The following is a 13,836-nucleotide window of genomic DNA, read 5'->3' on the forward strand; positions in this document are numbered from 1 at the left end:
TGTAATTTGCAGGGGCTGTGAATTGTTTTGGGGCCTTGCAATTTGTTTTTGCTAGACCTGTGTTCCATAGTTGGTGGCTTGTGTTGGATATTTTGAAGGCTTGGTCTAGTTGCTAGGAAGTTGCGATTGATTGACAAGCTATTATTACATGGGAATTGCATGATTGTGCCAAACACAGGCTCCATTGTAATTAATTCTAGTTTATATCATTGTCATCTATCATGATAGCAATCAGATTTGAATTGTATAAAGATGGTTATTAGTCTATGTGATTTTGTTAGTTTCAGCATTGGCATTCACTTGAAAATTGTGCTTACAAAGTTGTGGTACCAATAATGATTTCAGTATTCATTATATATGTTCTAAATGCAAATGTAATTAACTCAAACTTCACGAGAGATTTGTCATTATAGTTATATTGAATTAGCTTGCCAAGTGATTGACAAAATGTCAAACCATTGAAATGTGAAAGAAATTGATGCTTGATTTAGCTATAACCAGACAGGGTTATTACACGTAAATTGAGATGAACCTAGTTGAGAATGAAGTATAACTAACCCCAAGGAGAAGGAGATGGAGCAGATCATGTGTCAATTGATTGAGGCTTCACAGATTGTAAAGACAATACTGGAACGAGAGTTGGAAGCAATTCAACGTTTGAAGTGCACACTTTTGAGGTCGATTGTGGCAGCTCTAACCACATACATTTTGTGACAGCTCTAACTACCTGCATCCACTTGTACATTGTTTCCATGTCTAGTGATGTCCTCTTGTCATCCTTCTTGATAGTTTCATATTGGTGTTGCTTTAGTCCTCAATTTTTCTATTGTCATTTGGAAGATGACTTCCTTTTTGGGGTGGTGTAGCTCAACAAATAATAAAACAAGTTAAAATGTAATTGTTCAATCCTTGATAATTGGTGGTTTGTTGGTAGTTATCAACATTTGTCATTTTTAATTAATGTCGGCCTAGCAATATATTTCTCGTGGTACTTGTAGTTGGAGATTTCACATATGAAATTCTTGTATACATTGCATATTTGATAAATGAAAATAAATGCATATCTTTCTAGAATATGATTGCACATAATTGATGTTGTATTGTTCTGTTATTTCATTATTTCCATTTATTCTATGAATCATTGAAGTAAACTACTTGAGTAAACACATCCTACTTTTCTTCGTATGGCTCAGGCAAATAGTATGGCCAAAGAATGACTCCTCAAAGCTTAGCCAATCCTTATGACTCGCACACATAGGTTGATAAAAATAAATAATAGTGCATAATGCAAGGATTTGGGCCTTAGGATGGTGCATACCATTTGTGTTGAGATGAATAATAAGATTCAAAAGTTCTAGGAACAAGTGGCACGGTAGGCACAACTTATTGACATTGAACGAAGGAAGTGACAAAAATTGAAATGAACCTGGCCAAGGAGGCACAACTAACCCCAAAGGAGGAGATGGAGAGAATCCAGTGTCAATTGTTTGAGGCTTTGCACATGGTTAATATACTTTGCACATGGTTAATATACCACTAAAATGAGATTTAGCAACAAATTAGATAAATAGTCTCTACTGATGAGACTATACATCATAAGGATGAGGGCCTCCAGATAGTGTGGACCATCTGTGCTAAGATGGTTGTCAAGATTCTCAAGTCTCAGGAACAATTGGCTTAACAGGGAGTACTTACTAATGTAGAATGGTCTAAGGTGGCAAAAATTGAGATGAAACTGGCCAAGGAGGCACAATTAGCTCCAAAGGAGAAGATGGAGCAAGCCAAGTGTAAAATCGTTGAGACTTTGAACATGGCAAAAGAAACACTATAAATAAAGTTGGTAGGAAGTTAGTATTCGAAGGTTGATGATTGTGGTAGCTCTAATCACCTATGTCCACTCATACATTATTTGTACATCTAGTGACGTCTTCTTATTGCCCTTGTTAATAGTCTTGTATTGGTGTTGTTTTAGTCGTTGATTTTGTCATTGTTGTTTGGAAGACGAATTTTAAGTTTAATCCCCGATAGTTGATGGTTGCTTGATAGTTGTAAATGGTTGGAATTTTCAACCAATGTTGACCTAGCCATATATTGCTTGTGCTACTTGTAGTTAGAGAATGGACATATGAAACTTGTGTGTACATTGCATAACTAATAAATGAAAATAGAGGCATATCTGTTTGGAATATGATTTCACGTAATTGATATTGTTTTATCATATTATTTAATTATTTTCATTTATTTTAAAAATCATTCAAGTAAGATAATTGAGTAAACGAGCCCTACTTCTCTAGGTATGGCTTAGGCAAATGATATGACTAAAGAATGACTCTTCAAACCTTCCCCAATAGGTACGACTTGCACAAACAAGATGATAAAAACAAATAATAGTAAACACAAGGACGAGGGCATCCAAATTATGCAAACTGTTGGTGCAAAGATAAGTGACAAGATTAAGAAGCTCTAGGAACAATTGGCTCAACAGGCACAACTTATTGATGTAGAATGAGCTAAGATGACAAAAATTGAGATAATAATGGTCAAGGAGGCCCAACTAGCTTGAGAAGTGGAGGAGATCGAGTAGACCAAGCATCAATTGATTGAGGCTTCACACATGGTGAAGACAACACTAGAATGAGAGTTGGTCTTAACTTAGATAAGCTGCATCTATTGATGAAACTCACATCACAATGATGAGGGCCTGTGAATCGTGCAGACTGTCTATGTTGAGGTGGTTGACAAGATTCTGAAGTTGTAGGAACAATTGGCTTAATAGGCACAACTTATTGATGTAAAACAAGCCAAGGCAACAAAAGTTGAGCTGAAACTAGACAAGGAGGCCCAACTAGCCCCAAAGGAGAAGGAAATGGAGCAAACCAAGTGTCAATTGATTGAGGCTTTGCATGTTTTGAAGGAAACATTGGAACAAATGTTGGCAATGACTTTGGTTTTGAGGTTGTGCTCTAAGTTGGTTAACTATGGAAGCTCTAATCAATTGCATTCACTTTTACATTGTTTGTTCATCTAGGGATGTCCTCTCATCTCCGTTCTCAATAATCTTGTATTGATGTTGCTTTAGTTCTCAATTTTGTCATTGTCGTTTGAAAGACAACTTTATTTTGGGGGTGGTGACGTAGTTCGAAAAATAAAATAAAATAAGTTGAAACTTAATAATTTTTAATCCTCGATAATTGGTTGTTACTTTGTAGTTTTCGGCAGTTGAAGTTTTCAACCAATGTTAGCCTACCTATATTTCTTGTGTTACTTGTAGCCAAGGATCACACATATGAAATCCTTGTAACATTGCATATCTGATAAATGCAAGTAAAGGCATATCTTTTCGGAACGCGATTACACATAATTGATAGTGCTTTTTTCTGTTATTTTGTTGTTTCTATTTATTCTGTAAATCATTTGATTAAGATATATGAGTAAACACACCCTACTTCTCTTGGTATGACTCAGGCAAATGGTACAACCAAAGAACAACTCCTCAAACTTTCCCCAATTGATATGACTTATACACAAGATGGTAAAAACAGATAATAGTAGGATTGAATAGTTGAAAATGGCACAAGAAATGTTATGACTGACTTCAAGGATCCTTCAATCACTTCACAAACCCATCAACTAAAATCTGCATCGTCGATCGTTGCACACCAAAAACCTTTGTTGAAACAGCAGCTAGAAATTAAATTTAACATGGTAGCACAAATGTGACTTCATGACAAAATCATGAAATCTATCTAGAAGGGATTCATGCTTGAAGTATGAATTCCTTGAGGGTTTTGTCCTCAAGAAATATGAGAACTCAAGGTCCACTTAGAGAAAAATTAAAACAAGAAAATTGCAATTCTTTCCTCTCAACCCCTTTTATAAGCTTTTGAATGAATTAAGTATTTATATTCCTTTTTTGCCCCATATTCTACTTTTATTTTAAAAAAAACATTTTTAAATATACAAATGTTCACCTTTTTCCCCTTTAGCCTACTTCACTTTTTGAATAATTTAATTTAAGCTGTGAATATAAAATTTTGTTGTTAGTATAAAATATTAAATACTAACCTTCTTGACATATAATATTTCCCTTGTTCCAATCCCAGTTAGCTTATGGGAAACTTTAAGAAATACAACAATAGCTAAATAATTGCTCACATGCAAGAAGGGGACATTAAAAAAATCATTAGGTGCCTAAGAGAGTGTTAGTGTTTTACCCATGAATAATTGATAAAAAACAAATTAAGAAGAACAAAAGAAAAGAGCAAAAGATGGAAAACCTTTATCCTGGGAAAACAGTTCCACTTGAAGGGAAAAACCTAACCACAACCAAAATATCACTTTTATTGATAGTGAAAATGCTCAAGTACATTACTTTAAGCTTTATACAATAGATATTAAGAACAAGGAGTCTCTTCATACATGACTGAAGGTCTCTTCAATTTCCAAATATACAACTCTTCATATTTCCATACGCATGTCTTTTCGCATGATGCATGATGCATGAGACATGTCTCTTTATATAAAATAATCTCAAATATTATCACAAATGTCTTCTTTAACTTGACTATAACGATCATAACGGTCATATTTCTATTTAATAAAATCAGAGATAAATCTCTCTATTGTAGCTACAATCTTCAACAAAGAGTGAGTGAGTGTTAGAAATAATAGTCCACCAAGATAACTGAGAGGAGAAGGGGTGGGGGGGTGAATCAATTATCCAATTAAAACATTTATCAACCTTAATTAATCTTAAATATTCAACCAAAGTAAACAACAACCATAACAAGATGCACATACACAATTACACCAGATTTATTAACTAGGGAAACCTTTGATCAGAGGGAAAACGCTGGTGGGAATGATGTCCACAAAGATATATTGATATATATATTCCTTGTTAGAGGATGGACCTTGTTAGGAGTCTATAAACACATTCAGTACATAAGAGTCCCTGTTAGGAGACTTTGAATCCCTATTAGGAGATTCAAACCCTGTTAAGAGTTGTGCCAACCCTGTTAGGTGTTGTAGAAGACAAAAGGACCCATTGTCCAAACAACTTCTAGGGCAAGATCACTGAACTCACTGCCCAACTGATCTCTCAACTGTTCCTTGCAGAATAATTGTTCGTATTATGCTTTATCCTCTTTCCTCTGTCCTGTCAACTAGACCAATCACTGTTAGACCTTGTAGACCAGGTCACAAACCTCGGATCCAAATATCAAACCTTAGATCACTAAATAAAATCTCGGCAACAAAGTTCTCTCCAACTTCGCTTTGCTCTGCTTATCTTCACATTCTACTCTTCGTGCTTGTTGCAATCAATTATACAATCATATATAATCAAAGAAAAATATCCTTTCTTTATATCAAATCCGTAAAACAATTCCTTGAGTCGATTATTACACCTTCTTAATTAATTATTATAGGACAATTAATTATTATAGGATCTCATTAAGAACACGTTACACTTCGCGATAATAATAATCAGTCGCCTTATAACTTGAATAACTTTTCGTACATGTATTATTATGACAAGCGAGCTTAGGTACGTCATCACCAACATGTCTTCTACATGCCTTTAATCTTGCTTCTTAGAATGACAATTCTACTAACAGATATAACAAGTTTACCAAAACATGTTTCTGTAAACTCTATCTCAGAACGGTCGTCACCAAAACTTGCATAACTTCTTCTAGACTTAATATCTTCTTCTTTCGAGGTTAGCTGCATATGCTAGACACTTACTAGTATCTCCCATTAACCTCGCTAGTGAAAGTACTGAATGATCTGTTCGTACCAACTTGATCTTTTCGCTGTTCTTCTGTCAGATACTGTAGAAAACTGCTATGTTGACATCAATGACAAACACAGTCATGAATGTAACATATCATCATGATAATGATCTAATCGTGTTTCTACAATACTCCCCCATGGAAGTATCATTAGCATTCATGCTTCCAACAATCTCCCCCTTTGGCATTGATGGCAACATAGATGAAAAACATCTAATTCCAAAAGTACCAATTGTAAAAGACTGTTAACCTTTCTTTTCAAATCCTCTTCATCAATCATTTTCAAATCCTCTTCATCAACCATTCTCCCCCATTGATATGCCTCAATGTACTTTATATCAAACTATTCTTCATGCTGTAATCTCTCCCTTCAATGTACTCTATATCAAACTGTTTTTCATGCTGTAATCTCTCCCTTCAATGTACTCTATATCAAATTGTTTTTCATGCTGTAATCTCTCCCCCGTTGACATCAATGTCAAAAGTTTCAGCAACCATCTATCTCTACAACAACTGTCTCTGACTTGCTCAAGTGTCCATAGACGTTGTTCAAAACAACATCCATCAAGAGTCCTAGATGACTCTATCCATCACAGATACTCCCCCATCCAAGAAGCATCAACATTCAGTCTAGACAAACAATAGTGCTCTGTAATACTGGATTGATGCACTCATGCATCATTTACTCTGATGAAGGTATGGGCATAACCCCTAGGATACCTCCCAAATACTCAAAAGTCTCTTTGGAAAGAGGCTTGGTGAACATATCTGCAATCTACTCTTTGGTGCTTACATACTCCAATTTGATTTCCTTTTTTGCAACCTTCTCTCTCAACATGTGATACTTGATAGAAATGTGCTTAGTTTTAGAATGCAATACTGGATTCTTTGGCATATTCACTGTACTTGTGTTATCACAATGTATGACAACAAGTCCACTGAATTCTATCCTTATATCCTTTAGCATCTGCTTCATCCAAACAACTTGATTACAATTGTTTGTTGCTACAACATATTCTGCCTCTGTTGTACTCTGTGAGATACAATCCTGCTTCTTGCTCAACCAAGAAACCAATCTTCCTCTAAGAAAAAATGCTCCACCACTGGTGCTCTTTCTGTCATCCATATTGCTTGCCCAATCAACATCAGTATAAGCATATAAAGTGAAATCATTAGATCTCTCATACCACAATCCAAACTCTGGAGTTCCCTTTAGGTATCTAAATATCCTTTTAACTATTGCATAATGTGCTTATTTGGGATCAACTTGAAATCTTGCAACAATTCCAACTGCATTTTCTATATCGGGCCTTGTGTGAGTCAGATATTGCAATCCTAGATCTGTATTTCTTCTGCTCAACAGTAGGTGTCTCATCCTTTGTAGATAACTTGTGTCCAGTTACCTTTGTAGATAACTTGTGTCCAGTTACCATAGGTGTTCCAACTGGTTTACATATTTCCAAACCAAACCTTTTCAATAGATCTTTCAAATACTTAGTCTAAGAAATAAAGATTCCTTCTTTATCCTGCACAATTTGTAATGCGAGGAAGTATTTCATCTATCTTATCATACTCATTTCAATTTCCTTCTTCACTTCTACAAGCTTGTCACTTTCATCATCATCTCCTCCAAATATGATATCATCAACAAATATTACCAAAATCATTAATCCATCATGTATTTCTTTCCAATATAGAGTACTATTTTCCATACCTTTGTTAAATCCAAGTTTTGTCAAATGCTTGTCCAACCTTGCATATCAGGTTTTGGGTGCTTGCTTTAAGCCATACAATGCTTTTTTCAATTTGCATACCATATCCTTGTTAACTTTTAAAGGAAAACTTTCAAGTTGTTCTATGTATACCTCTTCTTTAGGTTCTCCATTCAGAAATGCTGACTTGACATCCATTTGATATACCTTGAATTTCTTATGTGCTGCATAGACTAAGAATAACCTTACTACTTCAATTCTTGCCACAGGAGCATAGGTTTCGTCATAGTCTATTCCTTCTTGTTGTGAGTACCCTTTATATACCAATCTTGCTTTGTTCCTTACAACTTCACTTTGTTCATTCATCTTGTTCCTGAATACCCATTTTGTTCCAATCACATTCTTGTCTACTGGTCTAGGGACCAGTTCCCATGTCTCATTCTTCACTATGTGATCTAATTCTTCTTTCATAGCTTGCTTCCAATAGTCATCTTTACATGCCTCATTTGCATTCTTTGGTTCTACTTGAGATATCAGGCATAGTTCTTCATTGATTTTGCTTCTTGTCATCACACCTTTATCTCTGCTGCCGATGATTTTCTCTAGTGGATGATTCTTTGTCATATTCTTACTAGAAGTAGGAGTTGTTATCTCAACTCTTAGCTCTGTTCTAGGTTCCAAAGTTTTTTCTTGCCTTAGCTGTTCATTTTGCAAATCATTGTTAGCCTCAAAGAATACTTCATCATTCCTTGGTTTAGTAATAACATTCTCATCATCAGAATTGTAGTCAATTATTCTTTCTTGTATCTAGAATTTCTCATCAATTCTTACATTTACACTCTCAACAATAGTCATAATAGCCCTAGTTCTCAGATTATAACATCTATAAGCTCTGCTTTTCAATTAATAACCAAGAAACATACCTTCATCACTTATAGCATCAAATTTACCAACATCATCATCTATTTTGATATAACATTTACTGCCAAAAATTTTGAAATACTTAACCGTAGGTGAGTGACCAAACCATAGTTCATAAGGGGTCTTGTTTGTGTCTTTTTTGACTTGCACTCTATTCATAGTGTAGATTGTTGTATTCATAGCTTCTCTCCAAAACATTTTGGATACATCATTCTTAGCTAACATAGCTGTTGCTACTTTTGTTACTGACCTGTTTTTTCTTTCTACAATGCCATTTTGTTCAAGAGTCTTCAACTCAACTCTTTCTTCTACTCTAGGATTGAATCTTTTCTCTTCAATCTGATTCCCATTTTGCAAATCATTGCTAATAATAACTTCCACATTTTCATGGTTAGCCTTTGGATCACCAATAGTTACCAAAGCTATCTCTTCTAATACTTTGTCTTTCTTAATTAATTCAGGTTCATTATATTTATCATCACAATCATTCAAGAATCTTTCCATACTTGCTTTAAATTCTTTATCTTCATTAGATTGTGAACTCTTTGTAGTTTTCCTTACTCTCTTAGGGCATGTCGATGAAAAATGACCAAACTCATTACATGTCCAACAAGCAAAAACCTCCATACCTTCTTTTTCTCTTTTCATAACCAGATCAATACCTTCCTTGATCTTCATGTCTTCTTCGGATCTCTATCTATCTTTACTTATGCCTCTATCTAGAAGCTCAATGCTCAATTTTGATCTCTCACCAAGAAGCTCCATCTTTTGTGTGTCAAAATTTCCTCCATCTGACTTAGGACTATCCTTTTGGAAATAACTCCCCACTGATCTCCCAAAGTTGTTAAGCTTTATCTTCAAGGACCTAATGCTCTGATACCAATTATTAGAAATAATAGTCCACCAAGATAATTGAGGGAGAGGGGGGGGTGGCAGGGTGAATCAGTTATCTAATTAAAACATTCATCAACCTTAATTAATCTTAACCATTCAACCAAAGTAAATAGCAACCATAACAAGATGCACATACACATACACAATTACACCAGATTTGTTAACTAGGGAAACCCTTGATCAGAGGGAAAACCTCGATGGGAATGATGCCCACAAAGATATACAGATATATATATTCCTTGTTAGAGGATTGACCCTGTTAGGAGCTGTGCCAACCTTGTTAGGAGTTGTAGAAGACAGAGGGACCCACTGTCCTAACAGCTTTTTGGGCAATACCACTGAACTCACTGTCCAACTAATCTCTCAACTGTTACTTGTAGAATAATTGTTCGTACTGTGCTTTATTCTCTCTCTTCTGTCCTGTCAATCGGACCAATCACTGTCAGACCTTGTAGACCATGTCACGAACCTCGGGTCCAAATATCAAACCTCAGATCACTAAGTAAAACCTCGACAACAAAGTTCTCTCCAACTTCGCTCTGCTCTGCTTATCTTCACTTCCTGCTCTTCGTGCTTCGTGCAATCAATCATACAATCATATATAATCAAAGGAAAATGTCCTTCCTTTATACTGAATCCATAAAACAATTCGCTGAGTTGGCTATTACACTTTCTCAATTGATTATTATAGGACCTCATTAAGAACACATTACACTTAGCGATAACAATAATCAGTCACCTTGTAACTTGTATAACTTTCCGTACATGTAATATTATGACGAGCGAGCTTAGCCACATCATCACCAACATGTCTTCTGCATGCCTTCAACGTTGCTTCTCAGAACTCAAAATAACAATTCTGCAAGAGATATAACAAGTTTACCAAAACATGTTTCTGTAAATTGTATCTCAGAACGGTCTTCACCAAAACTTGCATTACTTCTTCTAGACTTAATATCTTCTTCTTTTGAGATTAGCTGCATATGCTAAACACTTAGTAATATCTCCCATTAACTTCACTAGTGAAAGTACTCAATGATCTGTCCGTACCAACTTGATCTTTCCGCTATTCTTCTGTCAGATACCATAGAAAACTGCTATGTTGACATCAATGACAAACATGTTCATGAATGTAACATATCATCATGATAATGATCTAATCATGTTTCTACAATACTCCCCTATAGAAGTATCATCAGCATTCATGCTTCCAATAGGGAGAACTTATTTGGTTAGTAAAATACCACAAAAATCACCTTTATGCTTACCTTCTATCTACATGAGGTGTTGCAAGTTGAAGATCACATATATGTGAAAATGTTGTGCAATAATGCTTTAGAAGGTTATTTTATTTCTGAATTGTAAGTTTTTGATATAAGATAACTATTTATATGCCGAATGCATTGTCATGTTTTCTATAGGCTTGAAAGAGGAAAAAATATTGAATATGATTGTTTCTAAATCATCACATCAAGTTCTGACATTTTTATTTGTCAAATGCATCTTCTAATTCACAAATTTTTGAGTCCAGGTACAAAGAAAATGCAAAAGAAAGATTGCTGAGTCTACAAAAGATGCTCAACAGATATGAACCAGTGAATCTTACTGCAGAGGTTGGTAACAGTATGCAGTTTCTTTGTTCAGCACTAGTACACTGAACCTCCTTTCAGTGATTTAATTTTTTGTGTATAAATTTTCTAGGTTATAGTCATTTTCTTATTAGAAATAATTTTGATATCCTGTAGTACTTCCCGAGTGAAGACAAAAAATATTTCGCAAAATATCATTTTGTTTAGGCTGACTGCATTGCAATAGAGTTTGGGATGTATTGTTTTCCTTTCGAATGTACCATCAACGTAATTGATGATAGTCCTTATGAGCTAAAGAAGGTGTGACATGGCATGCCTAGTTCATTAGGTATTCTTTGTTTTAGTTAATTTTTATTTATTTATTATTTTAGCTATGACAGAAAAGTACAAAAAATAAACTCTAAATATAGGTTCATCTTGCCAATTACAATATCCAGAAGAGGCCTGTGCACTATTACTATTCACATCAGACATGGATCACAGTGATACATATCAAGCAGACCAGAACTGAGACCCACAGTGATACAGGAATTTGTTTCCTTCCTTTGTTTAGCACCATCCACTTCTCAAGGCTTATTATTGTCCATTATGCATACTCTATACCAAGATAGTAATTATTTGATGCCTTTGACTTTCAATAAGGTTCTTAAAATGAAGAATAAGTAGAAGCATGGGCTTCCCATCAACATCCATGGCATTAGACTGTGCTTATTTGTGAAACATACTCAGTGACTAACAACACCTCCCCATATGCTTTGGGGATGGATGGTCTGATGAATTGGGGGATTTCTGTTTTGAGGGCTTTTATCCCTCTAATAAGATCCATTATAACAACATGAAGGTAATAGCATTTCAAATGGATTATCTACTTGGAAAATGGGATAGATTTGCTTCATGATCCTCAAGTTCTGCGAGAATTCTCACTTTTCTCATGCACTGCAGCCTTGGGGGGATATATCTTGATGGTTCTCATGTTAGGCTTTGAATTATCACTTGATATTGTAATGTTTCTGCAAATACTTCTTTGTTAGACTGATATAATGCCTTTCTACATGCTTAAGAGAGTCGTGTATATATGGACCTGTATATGAAAGTGATACTTATAGTATAATATCTATTCTGAAATGTTTCTTACCCTTCTACAAAAAATCGTACAAGGCAGTAATGAAGAGAAGCAGACTTCAATGTATCTTGTGTGTTCTCTATCCTCACACTTACCTTATGTTTCTGCTGCACCCAAGAGGCATGTCCTTACAAACGACATGACTCTACTAGGTTGGCCCTTAATTGCTCTCTTATGATCGGTGTCTAATCAAGGAGACATATGTTAATATCTAAACTAACCAAAAATGATTAGTTAGCCTTTAAACTATGTTAAAGGAGATGCTGATAACTCCAAAGGAGAAGACAATTATTTATAGGCCTTATTTCTAAGGGATTTCATGCATTCTTAGATCTGTACGATCTGTAGAATCAGATCAGAATGATTTCATAGTTACAGAATCAACACTCCCTCTTAACTTGATAATCATAGTGAGAGATAACATATCTAGCATCATCAATTAAGATGAATAAGCATAGATTGATACTCTATATCTATTTGAATCTTTTAAGCATATGGTATCATTGAACACATGATGCTATGTCATATTACTATACCTGTGATATGACTTATCACTTAGACTTGTGATAACAATATTGCATGGAATGAAATATATAGGATAAAATCTGGAGAATGATTAATTTCTTCCTTTATCCAAGTTGTGACTCATAGGTACTGACAGGCCTATATCACAACATGATCCAGAGTTAAGATCTACCATAGCACAGGATAAAATCTAGAGAATGATTAAATTCTTTACTTATCCAAGTTGTGACTCAAACATAGAAATGTTTACATCACAATATGATCTTAAACTCATCTAGATTTGACAATAGTTCTCTATTGTTCAACACATTATCTAAGAGATCGTCATCTCTCATAATGTCTTTTATACAAGTGTTCACTATCTCTGAGATCGTCACCTCTTAAATAATGAATACAAATGGTGAAGCCCATAACCGCCAATAGCTTGACAATAATAATTTTAATTAAAAATGATTAATAATTAAAGAATACAAATGCACTACAATTCAACCATACCAAATCTTTTCCTGAAGTGATCTATCTTCATTCGAGAGAGAGGTTTGGTAAGAATATTTGCTATCTGATCTGGAGTGCAAATGTATTACAATTTTACAACATTCCTATCTACGATATCTCTTACATAATGGTAAGGAATTTCAATATGCTTGGATCTGTCATGGAAAACTAGATTCACAGAAAGCTTTATGGAACTCTGATTATCACAATGAATAATAGTAGGATTCATGGGTTGACCAAATAATTCCACAAGTAACTTTCTGAGCCAAACTACTTCCTGAGAGGCCATTGCTATGACAATGTATTCAGCTTCTGTGGAACTCTGTGCTACTGATGCCTGCTTTTTGCATATCCACGGTATCATCGCCAAGCCTAAACTAAAATAACATCCTGAAGTGCTTTTCCTATCAGTAACACTTCTAGCCCAATTTGAGTCTGTGTACCCATGTAACTTCAAGTCAACTTTCTCATACTTGAGACCAAGATTAAGAGTGCCTTGTATGTATCTCATGATGTGTTTGACTGCAACTAGGTGAATCTCCTTTGGCTCACCCATAAACTGACTTAAGGCATTAACAACTTAGCAAATATTAGGTCTTGTATTTACCAAGTACATAAGAAACCCAATCGTCTGTCTATAAAGAGTAGAATCTATGTAGGGTGATTCTACAGCTGCTTCCTTAAGTTGGTGTAGATTAATCTCCATTGGAGAAGACATAGGTCTGCAGTTCCACATTCCAAATCTCTTAAAGATGTCTAATGTATACTTTTCTTGATTAAGT

The 13,836-nt window shown here is 34.9% G+C and overlaps 1 protein-coding gene across 2 annotated transcripts in view; it reads left to right on the plus strand.

Moving 5' to 3' along the window:
- NUDT3 (nudix hydrolase homolog 3) overlaps positions 1-13,836 on the plus strand; it is a 250,981-nt gene that overhangs the window by 58,758 nt on the left and 178,387 nt on the right. For both annotated transcript variants that reach the window (XM_089833188.1, XM_089833189.1), the window contains exon 6: positions 10,854-10,935. In XM_089833188.1, coding sequence (XP_089689314.1) covers positions 10,854-10,935 — 82 coding nt within the window. The remainder of the gene's footprint in view (positions 1-10,853; positions 10,936-13,836) is intronic.

Source organism: Cupressus sempervirens, chromosome 5 (genome assembly GCF_028749045.1).
Source record: "Cupressus sempervirens isolate cs-2001-9-10 chromosome 5, ASM2874904v1, whole genome shotgun sequence".
Taxonomy (NCBI): Eukaryota; Viridiplantae; Streptophyta; class Pinopsida; order Cupressales; family Cupressaceae; genus Cupressus; species Cupressus sempervirens.